Raw genomic sequence first — 22,393 nt, 5'->3', positions numbered from 1 at the left:
AAACTTAAATGATACTTTCAACAAATACTTTAAACTATATACTTAGTGGATACTTAAAATGATTACAATTATATATGCCAATTTCAATCAGTGGCCAAAAGAATAATGAAATTTGTAGGCCTGGAATTCTCCTTTGGAGTTTAAGACCCTCAAATTAGAAATAGGAACTTATTTTTCCTCCTATCCACTTAAAAGCAAAAGGATCATTTGCAGATCAAATAAACACATTTTGTGAATTGATTTAAGTTAATATCTAGACAGTGTTCTGAGGTGATAATAGATCAATTCATAACTTCTATATCAGCCATCAAATAAAATGAGGAGTATTGAGGTTAAGCAAAACAGTTCCTAATTGGTCTTCTATTTTCATTCTCTCTCCCAATGACATGTATGTAGTCTACTATGATATATGTCCTGTGTTTATATCAGAATTTGTACTTTTGTTCTTTTTTTTTTTTAAGATTTTATTTATTTATTTGACAGAGAGAGATCACAAGTAGGTAGAGAGGCAGGCAGAGAGAGAGGGGGAAGCAGGCTGCCTGCTGTAGTAGAGGAGCCTGATGTGGGGTCAATCCCAGGACCCTGAGACCATGACCTGAGCCAAAACCAAGTCAGATGCTTAACTGACCATACCACCCAGGCGCCCCCAGAATTTGCACTTTTAAAACCCAAATTTTATTACATCTCCTTGCTTAGAAATTTTTGCCATCTTCTTAGTATCCTCAGGATAAACATTACGGTTCTTGGTATGGTATTTCAGGCCCTTCGCAACTAGACCTTACCCTTACCCTTACCTTTCCAGTCTGATCTCCAGTATATCAGTTTCATTTGCTCAGCAGTGGGCTTCACACTGATCTCCTCACTGCATGCTTTGTGCCTCTGCGTCTCTCTTCATGATTCTCTCTACCCACAACTCCTTTCTTGAATTTAAGAATTCCTTCTGAACCCAAATCTATGTTACCTCCCCTGTGAAGACTTTGCTGTGCTTTATTGAATTAGCCGGTCTCTGTAATTTGCAGAATATTTCATAGCATAGCATTCATCAGGCTCTTTGACAGTTGTACTTGATTTGATTTCTATCTCCTCTCTAGATTGTGAGCTCTTGGAGGATGGGGATTGTGCCATATTTTGCAGCTGTTACTGCAGGATCCTGGTATATAGTAAATGGACATTGAATAGAATTTTTGAGTTTATGATGAGTGAGATTCCTATCTGTCTTCCTTCCCCTCCTTTCTTTCCCCTTTGCTCCTTTTGCTTTCCAAAACATAAATGTGAACATTCAAGGTCTAGTAGTGATCTGATTAAGCCAGGTTTTCTCACTTAACTTTTCTATAACCCCCTGGTTAGTTTATGTTAAGTTTCTCTCTGAGCTCTTAAAACTGTAAAGATCAAAGTTCAGGTTAAGACCTCATGTCAGAAGGAGAAGGAGTGTGAGGTATTTATGATGGACAAACACTAAGTAAAACACCAGTTTACAGAACAACAGGAACCGTCTTCATTAGTTTAGGGTTGCACTTTGAATAATTTAATCTTTGTCCAAAGTGTAAGATACATGAAAAACAATACTAGCCTTGTCGAAAGTTGTAACTATAAGCAAGAGACTGCCTCTTCCAACTTAAAAATTCTTGATGCTCCTCTAAGATCTCATAATGTTAACTGCAAATGCTTCATTTGCTCATTTTCTGCTGTGGCCTTGTACTTCTGGTGGTGATAGCTTTGGCTGTGTTTTGGGTGCCTGCATGCTACAAGTCATGGAAGTGCAAACTTATTGTTGTTAATTTGTTTTATTTTGGAATTAAGGCCAGGGCGAAAGAACGTTAGTAGTCCGGTGGATCGGGGTGACAAGCTGTATGTAAGTTGAAGGGCAGATTCTAGAGCTATTCATATCTTGCTTTACTACTTATGACATGCTGGTGTTACTAAGTAGTTCCTTTTCTCTTTTTCTCTCTTCTCTTCCTTTTCTCTCTCCCCTTTCTTTCCTTCCCTTTACTTTATTTCTCCTTTCTTCTTCTTCTTTTTTTTTTTTTTTTAAGATTTTATCCATCTATTTGACAGAGATCACACGCAGGCAGAGAGGGAAGCAGAGAGAGAGAGAGGAGGAAGCCGATTCCCTGCTGAGCAGAGAACCGGCTGCGGGGTTCAATCCCAGGACTCTGGGATCATGACCTGAGCGGAAGGCAGAGGCCTTAACACACTGAGCCACCCAGGCGCCCCTCCTTTATTCTTTCTTTACAGGTAGCACAGTGCCTGCCCCACTCCATGGTTTTCCTCTGGGATGAAGGCAGCCTTCAGTGCTTCTCTCTTGAGAGTGGTGCATGAGAAACCTGAAAGTTAAATAGCTGAAGTGATTCTAGGATCGCTTATCTTAAATTGGTAGAAAAAGTGGTACCTAGATTTCCTGGTTGCTAGTTTATACTTTGAGGAAGCTTTACATAAATATATTTATCCCATTAGCGTCTGAAATTTCACCACAGAGGAGTTTTGTGTTTTGTTTTTTAAATCTCAAAGGCTTCCATATGTATTTTCTATGAAAAACCAACAGAATTCATCCTTGACTTTTATGATGTCTTTGTGAACAAGATAATGCAATGTAATGCTGTAGGTCACTATTGTTTCTCTTCTGGGACGTTTTCCCTTCTTTCTCTTTCAAATTCTGTGTAGAAACCTAAAAAGCATGCCACTCTAGATAGCCTAGTGTCTCCATTTGATCTTTAGCTTTCCGAGCTTGTAATGAACCAATCCTGAGTCCTGCTTCAAGTCCTACTGAAGTATTTCTCTCCCTTTCTGAGCTTATAGCTCTCCCCTCTTTATCTTTCAGGAAGCCTTGATTTTCCTTATGGGTTCTTTTTGGTAGTCATCTCTTTTTGTTTAAGATTCTTTAAAGTATGCTGTCTGTCCAGGATGATCTACAGGCTGAGTTTGCAAGGCTTATTCTCAGGAGGTTTTTTGTTTTTACCTTAAATTTCCTTTCAGGTAATTCAACTCTGTTTAAGGCAGTTACCCCTTGGCATAATAATGTCATGGTTATGAGTACATGTGTGAACAACTTGATTTCCTTTAGAACATAAAGGAGAAATAAAGATTGGCATACTTTGCTTCTTGGTGATTATTTGAAATTTGAAATAAACATGAAGCTATAAATCAAAACTATATGCCTTACACAAAGTTGTATACACAAAGTTGTATTTCTTTTAAGGTTTTATTTATTTATTCCAGATAGAAGGGGTGGGAGTGGGAGGAGCAGAGGGAGAGGGACAAACAAACTCCACGCTCAGCACAGAGCCCAACGTGGGGAATGATCTCAGGATCCTGAGATCATGACCCAAGCCAAAACTGTGTCAGATGCCTAACGGACTGAGCCACCCAGGTGCCCCTAAAGTTGCATTTTTTTTTTTTTTTTACAAATGTCAAAGAATATGCCACTAGGGAAAGATTTTAATAAAGTACACATAGGACTTTTTCTCTTTCAAAAAAGATACTGTAATGTATATAATTGGTGAATCACTATGTTATACATCTGAAACTAATACTGTATGCTAACTACAATTAAAATTTTATCAATTGAGTGAATCACCCAGTATTTACTGAGTAAGCCACTATGCTATTTCAGGCTGCTACATGAAATAGAAGAATCATAGATTGCCCTTTCAGTGAAATAAATACTGTCTTAGTTATCAGCATTATGATGAATAGAGTGCATAAATATATAAATTGATGGTCAGATGTCATAAGGTTAAAGAAACAATGCTATAAGAATTTTTTATTGTTGACTCTCTTATTAGAAGTCATTCTCCTTTTTCAATTAATGACTAAACCTGACCCACTTTTGTGATAGCACCTCTTTAAGGCATTTCACAGCAGATGATAGAAACCCCAAACAAGGCTAAATTCTGAAAAGCATTTACTATGAGAAATGAATTTCATTGTTGTAGCTGGCAAATATTTTTTGACTCTTTAAAATCATGAAGTAACTTTTTTATTGTGAGAGTCTTGAACTCAGTAGCATAAGCTATTTGGTCCCAAATGCAGTATTTGGTGCTGCTGGTTTATGTATTGTAGAATACTTAAAGTTGCCGTTTTATCATTGGCGTTATTACTCAAACCCTCAAAATAGGAATGGGGGTTTTGACAGACTTACTTTGAGTAATTGTTACCAGATTCTAATACAATGGTAAGAAGGAAAAGGAATATTCTGATGTAAATCATTGATATGATGAAGCAAAAGTATATGATCATTTAATTATTTGGCTTGGGACTTTTAGCTTTATGATTTTTCAGCCAATTTTATCTAATTGGTTTACATTAATATGAACTTAAGATTATTTCTTAGTGGAAGAGTACGGTGGTTAGTGGGGCAGAACTCAGAATATGTTCAAAGTTCAAGCATTAACTACTACCATTTATTACTATACCATGTTACTATACTTTACTGTTTATTTTGGAGAGACAAATATTCAGATGTTTAATACAATACCATCAAGAATTAAATATGTTATACAGAATTATGTCAGAATTCTGTGAGATGATAGAGGAAGGACCAAATCAAATTTGGGGAAATCACTGACTTTTTTTCAGAGGAAGTGGTATTTAAGGTAGAACTACAACAATAGGTTGATTGTGATAAAAGAGGAGGGTATTTGGGTTACAGATCTGATAACTTTTCAGTTCTTTTCTACAGTTTACAGTCAATATTTTTTCACCATCATTTTCTTACACTTAAAGTTCTTTAATGAAATATTTTTATACACATTACCACATTTAAAGTGAATAGTATATTGTTGACATTAGATGGTAGTAGTATTAATTTCTAACATTTAGATTAAATTGCTTTCCTTCATTATTACGGCAAGTGGGACTACTAAAGCACTCAAGTTGAGTCTGAGTGCAGTACCTTTCTTTTAGTTTTTATTTTTTTATTGTAATTCCAGTATGGTTAACATACAATGTTTTATTAATTTCATGTGTACAATATAGTGACTCAATAATTCTATGTATTATTTACTGCTTATCAGATAAGTGTGCTCTTAATCCCGTTCACTTATTTCACACATGCCCTTACCCACCTCCCCTCTGGTAACCATCTGTTTGTTTTCTAAAGTTAAGGATCTGTTTTTTGCTTTGTCTCTTTCTCTCTTTTTTTTTCTCCTTTGCTTGTGTGTTTTGTTTGTTAAATTCCACATGTGAATGAAATCATATGATTTGTGTATCTCTGACTGAATTACATTGCTTAACATTATACTCTTTAGCTCCATCCATGTCATTGCAAACAGCAAATTTCATTCTTATCCTGAATAATATTCCAGTGTGTGTGCATGCATGTGTGTACACTGTATCTTCTTTATCCATTCATTTATTGATGGACACTTGGGCTACTTCCATAATGTAGCTGTTGTAAATATTGCTTCAGTAAACACAGGAGCGCATATATCCTTTTGAATTAGTGTTTTTATATTCTTGGGTGAATACCCAGTAGTGTGAATAATACCAGATTATAGAGCAATTCTATTTTTAATTTTCTGAGGAAACTCCATACTGTGTTCTATAGTGCCTGTACTAGTTTACATTCCCATCAATGGGGCACAAGAGTTCCTTTTTCTCTATATCGTTGTTAATACCTGTTTCCTTTGTTTTTGATCTTTGCCATTCTGACAGATGTGAGGTGATATTGTAATTTTGATTTGCATTTCCCTGATAATGAATGACATTGAACATCTTTTCATGTGTCTGTTGGCCATCTGGACGTCTTCTTTGGAGAAATGTCTGTTTATTTCTTCTGCACATTTTAATTGGATTATTTGTTTCTTTGGATGTTGAGTTGTATAATTTCTTTCTTTATATATTTTGGATACTAACCCTTTTGCAAATATCTTCTCCCATTAAGTAGTGTGCCTTTTGGTTTTGTTGATTGCTTGTGCCCCTGTACAGAAGCTTTTTATATTTATTTAGTAGTCCCAGTAGTGTATTTTTAAAAAATTTTTTAAAAAGATGTTATTTATTTACTTGACAGAGATGACAAGCAGGCAGAGAGGCAGGCAGAGAGAGAGGGGGGAAGCAGGCTCCCCGCTGAGCAGAGAGCATGATGCAGGGCATGATCCCAGGACCCTGGGATCATGACCTGAGCTGAAAGCAGAGGCTTTAACCCACTGAGCCACCCAGGCGCCCCACCAGTAGTGTATTTTTGCTTTTGTTTCCCTTGCCTCAGCACACATATGTAGAAAAATGTTGTTATTGCCCACGTCAGAGAAATTATTGCCTGTGCCTCTTGTAGAATTTTTGTGGTTTCAGGTTTCAAATTTAGATCTTTAATCTGTTTAGAATTTATTTTTGTGTATGGTGTAAGGAAGTAGTCCAGTTTCTTTCTTTTGCATGTTGCTGTCCAGTTTTCCCAATACCACTTGTTAAAGAGACTGACTTTTTCCCTTTGGATATTCTTTCCTGCTTTGTCAAAGGGTAATTGACCATGTAATTATGGATTTATTTCTGTATTTTTTTTAATTCATTGATTTTTCACTCTGTTCTGTATGTCTGTTTTTGTGCCAGTACTATACTATTTTGATTACTACAGCTTTGTAATATAACTTGAAGTCTGGAAATGTAATACCTCCAGCTTTAGTTTTCTTTTTCAAGATAGCTCTGGTTATTCAGGGTCTTCTGTGGTTCTATACAAATTTTAGGATTATTTATTCTAGTCCGATCTGTTGATATTTTGATAGGGATTACATTAAATCTATAGATTGCTTTGGATGGTATGTACATTTTAACAATGTTTATTCACCCAATCCATAAGCATGGTGTATCTTTCCATTCCTTTGTGTCCTCTTCAATTTCTGTTTTCAGTGTTCTGTGGTTTTCAGAGTACAGATCTTTCACCTCCTTGGTTATGTTTATTCCTAAGTAGTCTATTATTTCTGGTGAAATTGTAAATGGGATTTTTAAAATTTTTCTTTCTGCTGCTTCATTATTAGTATATAGGAATGCAGCAGATTTTTGCACATTAATATTGTATCCTATAACTTTACTGGATTCATTTATCAGTTCTAGTAATATCTTGGTGAGAATTTTATTTCTTCCTTTCCAATTTGGATCCCTTTTATTCCTTTTAGTTGTCTAATTGCTGTGACTAGGACTTCAAGTACATGTTGAATAAATGTGGTAAGAGTGGACAACAAGAGTGTCTTATTTTTTACTTTAGTTTTTCTCCTTTGAGAAAATGCTCTCAGTTTTTCCACAATTGAGGATGATTTTAGCTGTAGTTTCTCATATATGTCCTTTATTGTGTTGAGGTATGTTCCTTTTAAGTCTGCTTCTTTAGGGTTTTTATCATGAATGGATGTTGTACTTGGTCAAATGCTTTTTCTTCATGTATTGAAATAATCATATGGTTTTATTTTTTCTCTTATTGATGTGATATATTATGTTTATTGATTTGTGAATATTGTTCCACCCTTGCAACCCAGGAATAAATCCCACTCGATCATGATGGCTGATTTTTTAAATGTATGGTTGGGTTTAGTCTTGCCAGTATTTTGTTGAAAATTTTGCATCTATCTTCATCAGAGATTTTGACCTGTAGTTCTCTCTCTCTCTCTCTTTTTTTTTTTTTTTTTTTGTAGCATCTTTATCTGGTTCTGGTATCAGGATAATGGTAGCATCAAATGAATTTGAATTTGGAAGTTTTCTTTCTTCTTTTCTGGTTTGAGAAATAGTTTGAAAAGAATAGGTTTTAAATGTTTGGTAGAATTCATCTCTAAAGTCATCTGGTTTTGGGCTTTTGTTTGGGGGGAGTTTTTTGATTACGGATTCAATTTCATTGCTGGTTATTTGTCTATTCATATTTTGTTTCTTCCTGATTTAGTTTTGAGAAGTTATGTATTTCTAGGAATTGATCCATTTCTTCTAGATTGCCCAATTTGTTGGCATATAATTTTCCACAATATTCTCTTACAGTCCTTTGTGTTTCTGTGGTGATGGTTTTCATTTTTCCTCTTTCATTTCTAATTTTGTTTATTTGAGTCCTCTCTCTGTCTTGCTCTTTTAAGTCTGGCTAAAGCTTATCAGTTTTGATCTTTTCAAAGAAACAGGTTCTGGTTTCATTGATTTTTTGTTTTTTCAGTTTCCATTTCACTTATTTCCTGTTCTAATCTTTATTATTTCATTCCTTCTACTTGTGTTGAGTTTTGTTTTTCCTTTTTTTTTTTTTAAGGCTGTTTATTTGAAATTTTTCTTGTTTCTTGAGGTAGGTTTGTATTGCTATAAACTTCCCTCTTAGAACTGCTTTTGCTTCCTCTCAAAGATATTGGATTTTCATTTTCATTTGTCCTCATCGTTTTTTTTTTTTTTTTATTTCATCTTTGATTTCTTGTTTGACCCATTCATGGTTTAGTAGCATGTAATTTTAACCTCCATGTATTGGTACTTTTTGCAGATTTTTTTCTTATGCTGGATTTCTAGTTTTACAGGATTGTGAACAGAAAAATGCACAGTAAATCTTCAGTCATTTTGAATTTGTTGTGACTGGTCTTCTGGCCTCATATGCAATTTTTTCTGGAGAATATTCCACATGCACATGAAAAGAAGATGTATTCTTCTATTTTAGAATGGAATGTTGTGAATATATTTGTTAAAATCCATCTGATTCAGTGTCATTCAGAGCCACTCTTTTCTTGTTGGTTTTCTGTTTGGATGATCTAGCCATTAATGTATGTGGTGTGTTAAAAGTCCCCCACTATTAATGTAGTATCAGTACTACAGTATTGCCTATTGATAATTTCCTTTATGTTTGTTGTGAACTGTGTTATATATTTGGATTCTTCCATGTTGGGTGCATAAATATTTAAAATTGTTATATCTTCTTATTGATATGTTGTATTTATGATTATATAGTGTCTTTGTCTGTTGTTACAGCCTTTGTTTAAAGTATGTTTTGTCCTATGTAAGTATCACTACTCTGGCTTTCTTTTCACATTCCTTTACATGATAAATACTTTTCATTCCCTTCACTTTCACTCTGTATGTGTCTTTAGGTCTGAAATGAGTCTCTGTACACAGCATGTAGATGCATTTTGGGTTTTTTTAGTCTGTTACATCACACAAAGTTTTGATTGGAGTGGTTAGTCCATTTATATTCAAAGTAATTATTGTTAGGTATGTATTGTCATTTTGTTACTTTTTTAAGTATTTGTTTTTGTAGCTCCTGTCTGTTCCTTTCTTCCCTTGCTCTCTTCTCTCATGGTTATTTGGATTTCTTTAGTAGTATACATGGATTTCTTTCTGTTTATTTTTTCCTTATATATTACTGGTTTTTAATTTGCAGTTACTGGTAGGTTTGTACATAAGATCTTCTGCATATGCAGAAGATAGTCCATAGTAAGTTGATAGTTGCTTACGTTTGAGCCCAGTCTTTACTTCTCTCCACAGCACGTTTTAGGTATTTGGTGTCCTACTCTACATTTTTTTATTTTGTGAGTCCCTTGACTAATTTTTACAGGTATATTTATTTTTGGTGCTTTCCTGCTTCCTTCTTTTCTTAATCTTACTTATGTCTTTCTTTTCCATCCAAAAAGTCTCCTTTAATGTTTCTGGTAGGACTGATTTAGCGGTGAAGAATTCTTTTAACTTTTGTTTGTCTCAGCAACTTTGTTTCTCCCTCTGTATTGAGTGATAGTCTTGCCATATGGAGTATTCTTGGCTGCAGATTTTTTTCATTTCAGTGCTTTAATTATATCTGCCATTTTCTTCTGACCTGGAGTTTCTGAAGAAAAATCAGTTGGTAGCTATATGGTATTTCCCATGTATATAACTGTTTTTGTTTCTTCTATTGCTTTTAAAATTACCTCTTTACCACTGGCGTTTGCCATGTGAATTACTACATGCCTTGGTGTCGACCTTGTTGTGTTTACTTTGTTTGAAGCGCTCTATGCATCCTTGGTCTGGATTTCTATTTCCTTTCCCAAATTTGAGAAGCTTCTAGCTATTATTTTTTCAAAGACATTTTCTGCCCTCTTTTCTCTGTCTTCCCTGTATGAGATTTCTGTAATGCAGGTGTTATTTGCTTGATGGTGTCATTTCATTCCCAAAGTCTGTTCTCGTTTTGTATAATTTTTTTCTCTCACCTGGTCAGCTTGACCAGTTTCCATTACTCTATCCACCAGGTCACTGATTCTTCTGCTTCCTCTAGTGTACTATTTATTATATCTAATGTATTTTCAATTTCATTGAAATTGAATGTTCATTCAATCTTCATCTGTGATTTTTTTAAAAAAAAATCTCTGTGTTAAGGGTCTCACTGATGTCCTCCACTCTTTTCTCAAGTCCCATGAGTGTCTTTATATGATAATTACTTTAAATTCTCCATCAGACATATCACTTATCTCCATTTTGCTTTGGTGTCTTGCTGTGATGTTCTTTCATTTGGGACATACTCCTTTGTCTTCTCATTTTTGTATAACTGGGTCTCTTTCTGTGTGTTAGGAAAGTCAGCTATGTCTCTTGCTCTTGAAGGTAATGGCTTTATGATGAATAGGTCTTGGTAGTGCCCTGCAATGCTGTGTACCCTGCTCATAGAACCTGAAACTTCAAGGGTGTCTCTTATATACATTGCTTACATCCTGCTTTTGTAGCTGAACCACTTTATGTCCCAGGTGCTTTTGAAATTGCTGTTTCTATGCTTATTTCTGTGGGCTATCTCTTTAAGGGAGGGGACAGAGTCTCTCACCCGATGGGATCTCCCAGAGCCCAGCCTGGCTGATTTTTTAAAGTTGCAGGTTTTAAGTCCCACTGGTTCTAAGAACTCACAAAATTTGGCCCTCTGGTTTTCAAAGCCAAATAATATAGGGATTTGTCTTGCCTATGTGGGCTCCCTATATGAGGGTCTGTTTCTCTCTCCTTTCTATGCCTATGGAGTCCCTCCCTCCTGTGGACAGACCTAAGGGTCCCTTTAGCTCCTGACTGTGTATCTGCCCATTTCAAATCTTCTTGGATGCGGCCTCTTACCTCTTTTTAGTTGTAGAGTTTTTACTGACAGTCTTTGGATTGTTTTCTGGTTTATTTGCACTTATGTGAATGTTACATACTATATCCATGGTTTGAGGTGAATTTAGAGCTCTCTTACTCCACCATCTTCCCAAAAACCCAGTGCAGTGCATTTTCCATGGCGCAGGCATGAAGGATTGATATTGCACCAAGTTGGACAGTACATACCCAAGAACAGATTATTATTTTAATCAGTAAATATTCAGTCTCAAAAGTACTTTATTTATTATTATTAACAGTACGTTATTTATTATTGTTGCAAACAGGAAGTATAATAGATATCAGACTACAATGCTAAATCTAGGTTTTTTATAGCTCCAGGGAGACTGAACAAATCTGATGATTTCTGAACAATTGGTGGTACCATAATCTTGAGTAAAAATATGATACATTTACTATTTATTTGGTAGAATTCAAAGTTACAGCACAAGATTCAAAAAACAGAAGAGCTGGCATAGCACAGTTGTTAAAAACATGGGCTTTGGAGTAAATCTTTCCTAGATTTACATTCCTGTTTAGCCACTTACCAGCTGGGTGACTTAGAATAAGTTACTTAATTTCTGTATGGTCAACTTTTTTTTTTTTAAGATTTTATGTATTTATTTGACAGAGAGAAATCTCAAGTAGATGGAGAGGCAGGCAGAGAGAGAGAGAGAAGCAGGCTCCCTGCTGAGCAGAGAGAGCCCAATGCGGGACTCGATCTCAGGACCCTGAGATCATGACCTGAGCTGAAGGCAGCGGCTTAACCCACTGAGCCACCCAGGCGCCCCTGTATGGTCAACTTTTTTATCCAAAAATGGTGAGAATAAGAGTATAAATAATGGTGTTATTATGAGACTTAAACCAAGTAGTATTTGTTAAGTTTTTAAGGCAAAGACGTGGCATGTAGCAGCTGTTAGAGGTTTTGATTAAATAAAATATAGATAAGATTGGCAGAATTTACGATAATTTTCATATCCTACCTGTAAAATATACATAACTACAAAAAATTGTCCTTTTTTAAAAATTGTCTTCCTCACATCTTTTAGAAAATATGGATTAAAAATTAGTGTATCCAAAATAATGTGATTTCACATCTCTAATAACCAGAATTTATAATAGTGGTGTTTATAAGTAACTGATATTCTATATTAGATTTTCAAAATTTGACCATAGAAATTTCTTTGCCTTTGGTGTTCATTGTTCAAAGAATTTTAAAATTTTGACTGCTACTAAAAATGTATTTTTATAGAATTTATTTTTATTTTTTTAAGAGAGCAGGACCTGGGAGGGGCAGAGGGAGAGGAGAGAGTGAATCTCAATTCCATGCTCTCAGCACAGAGCCCAACATGGGGCTTGATCTTGCAATTGTCAGATCATGACCTGAGCTGAAACCAAGAGTAGGATGCTTAACTCAAGTGCCCCTAGAGTTTATTTTTTAAAGCAGTTTTAAGTGCTCAGTGAAAGGAGAAGGTACAGAGGTTTCCAATGTATCCCCTGCCCCTACACATGCATAGACTCCACCCATTATCAACACTCTCTACCAAAATGTTACATTGTTATCATTGATGAACTTACCTCATTATCATCCAAAGTCCATAGTTTACAACTCACTGATGGTGGTGTTCATTCTGTGGGTTTGGTCAAACTTATAGTGAACCTGTATCCACCATTGTAGTACCTTACAGAGTAGTTTTACTGTGCTACAATCTTCTGTGCTCTGCCTGTTCCTTGCTCTATCCTCCTTACCTCCTAGTAACTAGTGATCTTTTTACCATTTCCATAGTTTCGTCTTTTCCGGAAAGTCATATACTTTGAATTAGTATGTAGCCTTTTCAGACTGGCTTCTTTCACATGGTAAGATGCATTTAAATTTCCTCCATGTGTTTTTATGGCTTTGGTAACTCATCTCTTTTAAGTGAAAGGTAATATTCCATTTTTTGTATGTACCACAGTTTATTGATTTACCTACTGAAGGACATCTTAGTTGCTTCCAAAGTTTGGCAGTTGTGAATAAAGATCCTGTAAATTTCCATGTGCAGGTTTTGTGTGGTTGTTCTATATTTAAGACAGTTATTTAATTTGGTAGAATTCTACCATAGGTTTAGGTAACCATTTTGTTCCCACAGCTAGTAATGTACAAAAGAAAGTGATGAAGTCTACGGGAGAAGAAAGCAAATTAATGTGTGTTTTATTAAGAAAATTATAGTAGGTAATTCATTGTTGTAAAACATTTAATTAATTCTGAGATATATGGAATATAGTGTTAAATACCTCTTTCCTCTTACCCCTCATCAATTCTGTTTTACTCCCCTCAGAGGTAACCTCTACTATGGGTTTGCTTTTTAAAAACTTTTCTATAACTCTTTTAGTACATGGGGTAGACAGATCACACCCAAACCCACACATTGTTTTAAAAATATATTTGGATTGTACTACACATGTGTATTTTTCTCATTTCACAAGTAATCAAAAATACGCTTTTGGGGCACCTGGGTGGCTCAGTGGGTTGAAGCCTCTGCCTTCGGTTCGGGTCATGATCCCGGGGTCCTGGGATCGAGCCCTGCGTCGGGCTCTCTGCTCGGCGGGGAACCTGTTTCCCCATCTCTCTCTGCATGCCTTTCTGCCTACTTGTGATCTCTGCCTGTCAAATAAATAAATAAAATCTTTAAAAAATTATTTAAAAAATACGCTTTCTTTCATACCTGTAACTGTTTCTCGTTTTAAATGAATGAATTAGGGGTGCCTTGGTAGCTCAAGAGGTAAAGCATCTGCCTTTGGCTCAGGTTATGATCTTAGGGTCCTGAGTTCCATAGAGGGATCCCTGCTCAGCAGGAAGTCTGCTTCTCCCTCTCCCTCTGCCTGTCACTCCCCCTGCTTGTGTTCTCTCTGTCAAATAAATAAATAAAAATCCCTTAAAAAAAAGAATGAGCATAATCTTCATTGTGGGTATTCAAAAATTAATTTAATGATTTTTTTCCAATGGTCAGATAAGTTGCTTAGCATTTTCCCTCTCCATTTCCCTTCTCTTCTTATCCACCTCCCCCCCTTTTTTAAATTAAGATTTTATTTATTTAAATAAATAAAAGCGCCCCGTGCGTCCCCCTTTTTTAAAAACTGTTTCAAATAATAGTGTGGATACTGACCATTCTTTAGAAGTTGTTTGTATGCATTCACTCTTGACAAAGACTTGACAGGTTTAAAAAACTAAGGATTTATTTTTTTCCCTTCTGGATTCTCTTTCTCTTACAGCTCCATTCTTTGATCTGCTGCAACCTAAAACCTTGGAGTCATCCTTTCTTCATCATTCTCTCTTAATGTATTTGTAGTCCATCAGTAAGTCCAGTTGGCTATAGCTTTTACATGGATACAGAATTCCATCACTGTTAACTACCTTTACCGTAGCCACCATCTCTTACATATTGTCTTCCTGTTTTAATACTTGTAGCCTATTTTTCTGCAGAGTACCCAGAGAAAAATTCTTTTAAAATATGCCCACTAATTTTATGACTGTATTTAGGATCCATTATCATATCCTAGCTTTTTCAAGGCAAAAACCAAACTTCTTCCCATGACCTATATAAGCGCTGTATGATTGGTCCTTATTTATAGCTCTGACTTCATTCCCTACTTCTGTCACTCTTTACTTTGCTGTGGCCCTCATTGCCTCTATACTGTTTCTTGAAAATCCTAAGTACACAGCAGGGTACTTGGGTGCCACATGTAGTGACTGCCTTCAGCTCAGTATTTCAGGGTCTTAGGATCAAGCCCCAAGTCAGGCTCCACACTTAGCAGGAAGTCTATTTCTCCCTCTGCCCCTCCCAAGTACACATATAACTGAGGACTTTTTTTTTTTTTAAGATATTATTTATTTATTTGACAGACAGAGATCATAAGTAGGCAGAGAGGCAGGCAGAGAGAGAGGAGGAAGCAGGCATCCTATTGAGCAGAGAGCCCAATGTGGGCCCCCATTCCAGGACCTTGGGATCATGACCTGAGCTTAAGGCCGAGGCTTTAACCCACTGAGCCACCCAGGGGCCCCTAGCTGAGGAATTCTGCATTACTGTTTTATCTGCCTAGAATGCTCTGCTCCCAAATATCTCCATGGATCTCTCCCAGACTCTCTTTAAATAAACGTTCTTTGAATTTCTAACATGCATAATATGGTAGACTTGGGTTTAATAAGTATGAGGAAAAAGGTTTATGCTCCATGACCTTAAGGTATTATTAATCTAATACAAATCCAAATAAACCAAGTTGAGGAGATGGGGAGAGAATGAGATACGGCAACTGTAGATCACATAGTAGTGATATGGTAGCATTTACTTTGGAGAGAATTTTAGGACCATCAGACTTAATCAGATTCTTAAAGAGCAAGATCTGATTTATTTTATGCTATTTAAAAAGTACCTAGGGGCGCCTGGGTGGCTCAGTGGGTGAAGCCTCTGCCTTCAGCTCGGGTCATGATCTCAGGGTCCAGATCGAGTTCCACATCAGGCTCCCTGCTCAGCGGGAAGCCTGGTCCCCCCCACCACCGCCTGCCTCTGCCTACTTACGATCTCTCTCTCTGTCAAATAAATAAATAAAATCTTTTTTTAAAAAAAGTACCTAAAGTGGTGCATACAAATTATGTATTTGGATTAACATATATTGTATGAAATATATATGGATCTGTTTGGAAATAATACATATTGTTATAAATTATTATTAAATTAAGAGTAATTTCTGAAATTTTGCATTAAAGTTATTGAGATTCTCTGATTCTTGTAATTTAGGGAGATAAAATTTTGATAACATGCTATATGGAGTGGAATATCACATTTTCTTAATCTACAAATCAGCCTTTTATGTAATGACGTATTTCTCTTGGTTACTTTCAAAAATCAGCTTTTAAACTCGAGAGAGTCTATGGATAAGCTTTTGTTCAGGAGAATTCATATGTAGGAAGACTTGTTTCTTACCCATTTTAGATGAATCAAATGTTTTGTTGTTGAATTTCCTTTACCTTTTTTCAAGTAAAGCTTTTATTGCAGTACTATCTTAATACTGAGAAATGAGCAGATTGTTAGGTTACAACTTAATGAATTTTTGTTAAGTGGATATATCCATATATTCAGTAAATAGAATATTAGATTATAACATTGTTCCAGAGTCACCTCCCAGTCACCAATTCCTGATAAGAGTAACCCAACGTGCCCCTGGCTTTTAACAGATCAGTTTTGCTTATTTTTGAATACTTGCAAAAATCAGTAATTCTATAATATAAAGTGATCTAATATAGTATTTTGTAATCTCACTGGGAAGAATTAAGCAAGGAAAGAAATAGTCATGGAAATATTTTCTGTATATTTTTGTGAAACAGTAAAGTACATGTTTGTTAACTGTTCTTGTACTTAGAATCCCGACCATTGTCAATTCCTGTGAAAGCCATGCTGAATCTCTCTGAAGGCTGTCGAAGTCCTGAAGAAAGAATGAAAGAATTTATTGGATTAGTGTGGAATGCAGTGAAGAGTCTCACACTACAGGTAAAAGAAAACTTGGAAATAAGCATGGTTTTAATTTCTGTAATTTTTTATAATTTTCAGTACCTTAAATATTGGTAAAAAATAATTGCACTGGTAACACTTAATATTGGTAAAAAAGTAATCTCACTCTTAACACTTGTGTATGCCATCTCATTTCCGAAACTTAGATGAAAACTCTTGGCACATTTTACATGTTAACACAATCATGTGAATACATATAATGTATTCTTCTTGATAAAGTTATAAAAATACACAAATTTTGAGCTTTTTCTTAAAAAATTCATTTTACTGTTTCTTTATTTTGAACATTATTTAAAGGATTTTAAATATTCAGTATACAAGTCAGAAAACACTAGACAACAGGCCAAATTGGATGTGGTCAGTGGTCCCTGGGATGTTTTTTAAAATATTTTATTTATTTATTTGACAGAAAGAGAGCGAGCATAAGCAAGGGAGAGGGACAGGGAGAAGGAGAGGGAGAAGCAGGCTCCCCGCTGAGCAGGGAGCCTGATGTGGGGCTCCATCCCAGGACCCTGGGATCATGACCTGACCTGAAGGCAGATGCTTAACCTACTGAGCTACTCAGGTGCCCCATCCCTGAGATATTTAACATAAGGTCAGGATGGCCTAGTTACTGTTGGTTTTCGGGAAAGAGAGGAAGGAGGCTGTCTAAGTGGTATTATTGGGACCAGTTTTAGCCTTTGGGTGGATGGTGATGCCATGAAATGGTAAAAGAAAACAGCTTTTCAGAGTTAGGGGCAAACAGGAAGTTTATTTTATGCATTCATTTAAAATATCTGTGAGGGGGCACCTGGGTGGCTCAGTGGGTTAAAACCTCTGCCTTCGGCTCAGGTCATGATCCCAGGATCCTGGGATTGAGCCCCGCATCGGGCTCTTTGCTCAGTGGGGAGCCTGCTTCTTCCTCTTTCTCTGCCTGCCTCTCTACCTACTTGTGATCTGTCTAATAAATAAATAAAAATCTTGATCTCACTCTTCCCACATATATATTAAAAAAAATAATAATAAATAAGAAATACCTGTGAGATAGTCAGTTAGACCATAGGATATTCAAATTTGGAGGTTAAGGAAGAGATTCACAGTAGAGATAATAATTTTGGGAATCATCTATAGATGGTTAAAACTAGGAGAATAGTCATTCAAAAAAATATGTAGTTGAAAGAGCAGTGGGCCAAGGGAATACCATGTCTAGAGTAGACACTGAGAGTGTCCTTGAAGCTGACTGTGAGAGAGAGATCAGAAATGTAGATGGAAAAGTCAGAAAGTTCATGGAAGCCAATGAATGGTGTGTAGAATTTCAAGAAACCTGTACTTATTAAATTCTTGATCTTAACTATGGACTTGATTTTGCTTATCTGCAATATGAAATGGTTACATGATGTTTAAGATCATTTCCAATTCTAACACCCTTGTGGGATTCTTTTATTTCTTTTGTTTTATAATGATACAGTGCCTTCATAGCTTTGTCACCAACAAAAACTTAACCTTATATGTTATTATGGATTAGTTATAAGTAGAGATACTGATGTTCCTCCTTTTTTTCTTCTTTTAAAAAATTTTAATTGTGGTAAGATACACTAACATAAAATTTGCTATGTTCATTTTTATGGGTGCAGTTTAGACTGATGTTCCTCATTTGACTAAACTTATTGAGTATAAATGAACATATAATTACAGGAGTACTAATGATTATATCTTTGTATAGGTTATTTTGTATATGACCTAGGCACTTGCTTGTCTCATTCCTAGTCTCAGCTCTGTATTATACATGCTGTTTATTTAGACATTTTCACATGTTAATGTGTTCTGGAAGGGTTGAAAGATAAAACTTGATTCTGATTAAATGATTAAAATCTAGGCCCTAAAATTCTGAGTTTTAAAATTTTCCAAGATAATTTTATGAACCAAAATATAAAACAGAAAATGCTGGAGTTGTCATCAGATAAAACAGAACATCATACTTGAAGTCATCAAAGGATTATTCTTTCAGTGGAAGTTTGAGCAAGTGAATGTGTTTGGAATCAGAATTTCTGGAAAATTTATTTTGCAGCCAAACTTGGTATTTGCTAAGCCCATGTTTTCTTTTACTTATGATAGACATATCTTGCATTTAGACATAAACAGTATTCACTGTAACTTACTTGTATTTCAGTGGGAAAAGTAACTTCCACATTTCATCTTAACGGATTATGTTATAGTACTTTATGTAGTCTTCTACAGTTTTTTAAAATGTGAACTTGGTTTGAGGGCCTTTTTCTTGAAAGATTAATATAAACTTAGTTCTTTGCAGTTTTTCTCTATCAGCTGATCTGCAAAGATCTTATCTATTATACTTCAAAAAGCTACATTTTATTCCAGAAGCACATGATTGGCAATGGCATGCAGTTAACAAAATAGAAATATTCTGGCCTAAAATTCACTAATAAAAGAGAACATTGCCCTAGTTTTTGCCAAACTCCTTTTTATCGCATTATAGACCACGTTTCTGTTACATGGCATTTTCTAGGTGTTTCTTGTCATTTCTGGAGCTTTCTGAGTGGACTATAAGAGTGGAGACTTTATTTTCTATACCAAGCCTCTTGGTCTCCTTCTTCTGCTAATAATGTTTAGAGAACTACTTCCACATTCCTTGATTTTGATGTGTCTTAGGTCCCATAAACTAGTTGAGCTAGACTGCTTGAGTTCTCTCTCCCAAGAAGTTACATATAGAATATGATCAGTGATGCAATAATCATATTGCATGATATACTTGATGTCCTTATATCCAGTGAACTTCCTGGCCTATCTCCATGATTAAACAAGGGTAAGCATTTGAGACTAGACAGATCAACTACTAACCACCTTATTTGTAAGAGTAATTATTTACATTTAATGCTTAAAATTTTGCAGTGTTCATATTTTTATTCATAGGCATTGAGAAGGTGACCACAATTGCATGGAGTAGTTTGTTAGAAGGAAGAAGTCTGGAATTTCAGTGTTAGCATTTTTTCATGTTTTCTCTTAGCAGATATTTACGGGAAAATGTGGATTTTTAACAGTCTGGAAAAGACAACTAAGGTGCACTTTTGAGGTTTTTAACTTAATGCCCTAAAGTGGGTATATTTAGATTTCCTACTATATATGATGACACCCCAAATATTTTCATAGTGTATTAAGAATTTATAGAATAGGAAAACTATGTTTTAGTCAATAGTTAATATATTTATCATGCAAATGGAATACTACATGTTTGATGGCCTCTATATATGTAAACAGTTATATCATAAGTGCAAGTCTTTTTAAATAAAGATACCGTGAACATCTCATGAGTCCATGAGAGCTAATATATGGATCTGTTATAGAAGATGATCAGTGTATGTTCACTGATTTTTATTTTTAGCAAACCTTCAGGTGAGAATTAATACATTGCATCTTTAGCTTTTTTTAAAGAATTTATTTATTTGACAGACAGAGATCACAAGTAGGCAGAGAGGCAGGCAGAGAGAGAGAGGAGGAAGCAGACTCCTGCCGAGCAGAGAGCCTGATGTGGGACTCGATTCCAGGACCCTGAGATCATGACCTGAGCTGAAGGCAGAGGCTTAACCCACTGAGCCACCCAGGAGCCCACATTGCATCTTTATATCAGAGCTGACACCTCCCCACCCCCCATTACAGATAAGGAAACTAAAGTTATAGAGAGATTAAATAACTTGTCAAAGGTTCCACAGCTAGAGTTGAACCCATCTGGCTGATGTGTCAGTTTTGTTAATTACTAGGTTTTCTCTGTAGAATGAATGATGAACATGCACTAAACAATTATTTTAATTAATATCTGATGCTAATAAAACTAATTGTGTTTACTTATTTAATAATTAGTCAGTACCTAGTACATGCTAGACACTGTACTATGTACTGAGACTTTAAACAAAATAGGCAAAGTATCTGACATTACAGACCTTATATGCTCTAGTGAAAACTCTGTAAGGCTATTAGTATTTTAAAACCCTCTTGTTTCAAGTTTTTTAAGTGCTGGGATTATATCTTTTCTATCTGTACAACTGACTTTCAGTTTATGTGAGGTATTAAAGAATGCATGAATAAAAGAAAAAGTGAACGAAAATATAACCTGAAATGTTCCTTCATATTTGTTTTTATTTGAAGCTGTTTTCTGAAGAATAAAATTCATACAGAGAACATTTCATTCTTTAGAAATTTTAAAAAATACAGTCATCACTAAAGTTTCAGTTTTAAAGAAGGAAAACGTTATTTGGGAATAGGAAATAAGAACGTTATTTAAAAGTACAAAAAATATGATATGACATTTTAATGCATTTATAAAGTGTTCTATATGTTAGACAGTAGGCTAATTAAAGTGTTCAGATTAATGTGTGAGTGAAACCTATCTTAGTCTCCTCTTTTTAACTAAGTTGCAATCACAGTTACATAGCAAACAAGGTAGAAGAATCTAAGTTTACCAGACCTTACATATGGGCGATGGGTTGGGGGTACACAAAGACATACATCTTTTAAAATGGAATGTAAACTTGGAACTTTCAAAAAATGCATGACAGTCATTTCATTTGTTAAAATAAGAATACCAAATAATTTTTACTTTTATTGGCTTATTCTCAGTGTATCATACTTAGATATGTAGCCCTTGACCTAATAGGAATCAAAATAGAGGCGGTTCTACCTCAAGAATTTGTAATAATCCCTTCACTTTAACACATGAATGTGTTCAATATTGGCGAAAGAACACGTTGCTACCAAAACTGAAATAAGATCCTTGAAACAGAAAGGATGTTGCCATGGAAAAATGAAGTAACACTCAGTGCAGCTGTGATGCATTAATGAATAGGATATTTTTTTAAAAGATCATTTGTGTTTGGTGTGGCTCAGAGGGTCCCAACCAGATGGTTTCCATGAACATGATCTGACCCCCAGTTTGAGGACTTCTTACTGGCAGATTACTTCATTTTCTTTCCCTTGGATTGTCAGATCCTTACATTAATGCAAAATTTACTGCTACAGATTTATATTCACTTATATAAATCACTCAACATTTTACATTAAAACCACAATTTTAGACATACAGTTTTACAGTTATTTTAAAAGTGTAAAAAGATTTATGGGATAGCTATAGTATATATAATAGATGTAACATTATAATAAGTTTGGGCAATTTGGATTATGTGTATGTTTTGGTTCTTATCATTAAAGATGTCTCCATAACACATATTTTAGAAAGTTTATTTTTTGGAGTTGTGTGTATTAGGCTAAATTTGATGAAATAATTTATTTTTGAATTAGTGGAATTTTGGAATATATTGTGGTTTTGGAAATCTTGGCACAACTTAAATTTATTTCAGCGGATACACATGTATATATCTGTATGGTGTGGCTTATTATACTAATTACCTCATATTGTTGAAAACAATTTTTAACATGGCTTCAGTATCTACATGAAATGTTAAATACTGACTCTTTCTAGTTTGACACTAGAACCATAATTAATATGGGAGGATATGTTCTCAGTTACCGTATTACCTTGTACATTGTAACATCAGTAATTGTATTAAGTATCTTAAGAGTTAAATGTAATGCATCTGAGACAGTGTATACTTCTATTTCAAAATAAAAAATGTTGTAATCTTAACGAACTGCTTCACATATGTACATTTAAATTAAGTTGCAAGATGAAATTCTAGAACTAAGAAATGAGGTCATACTTGATGAACCAATGTATTTATTTTTGCAAAATTTTACTTATATTTTTCTTCACTGAATTCATCAGTGCATTTCATGCATAGAAATGTTGAAGTGAAGATGAGTAAATTAGCTCATTTATAAGGTTGGCAAAT

General features: G+C 35.1%; 1 protein-coding gene across 8 annotated transcripts in view; it reads left to right on the top strand.

Moving 5' to 3' along the window:
* Positions 1-22,393, top strand: part of VPS13B (vacuolar protein sorting 13 homolog B) — a 770,530-nt gene that overhangs the window by 352,872 nt on the left and 395,265 nt on the right. For 7 of the 8 annotated variants that reach the window (XM_044245211.1, XM_044245212.1, XM_044245209.1 and 4 more), the window contains exon 22: positions 16,408-16,535. In XM_044245211.1, the coding sequence (XP_044101146.1) occupies positions 16,408-16,535 (128 nt within the window). Of the gene's footprint in view, positions 1-16,407; positions 16,536-22,393 lie in introns of those variants that run through there. The other variant, XM_044245217.1, reaches the window with a different exon arrangement.

This window comes from Neovison vison, chromosome 4 (assembly GCF_020171115.1).
Source record: "Neovison vison isolate M4711 chromosome 4, ASM_NN_V1, whole genome shotgun sequence".
NCBI classification, from domain to species: domain Eukaryota; kingdom Metazoa; phylum Chordata; class Mammalia; order Carnivora; family Mustelidae; genus Neogale; species Neogale vison.
This window is presented reverse-complemented; position numbering and strand designations above follow the sequence as displayed.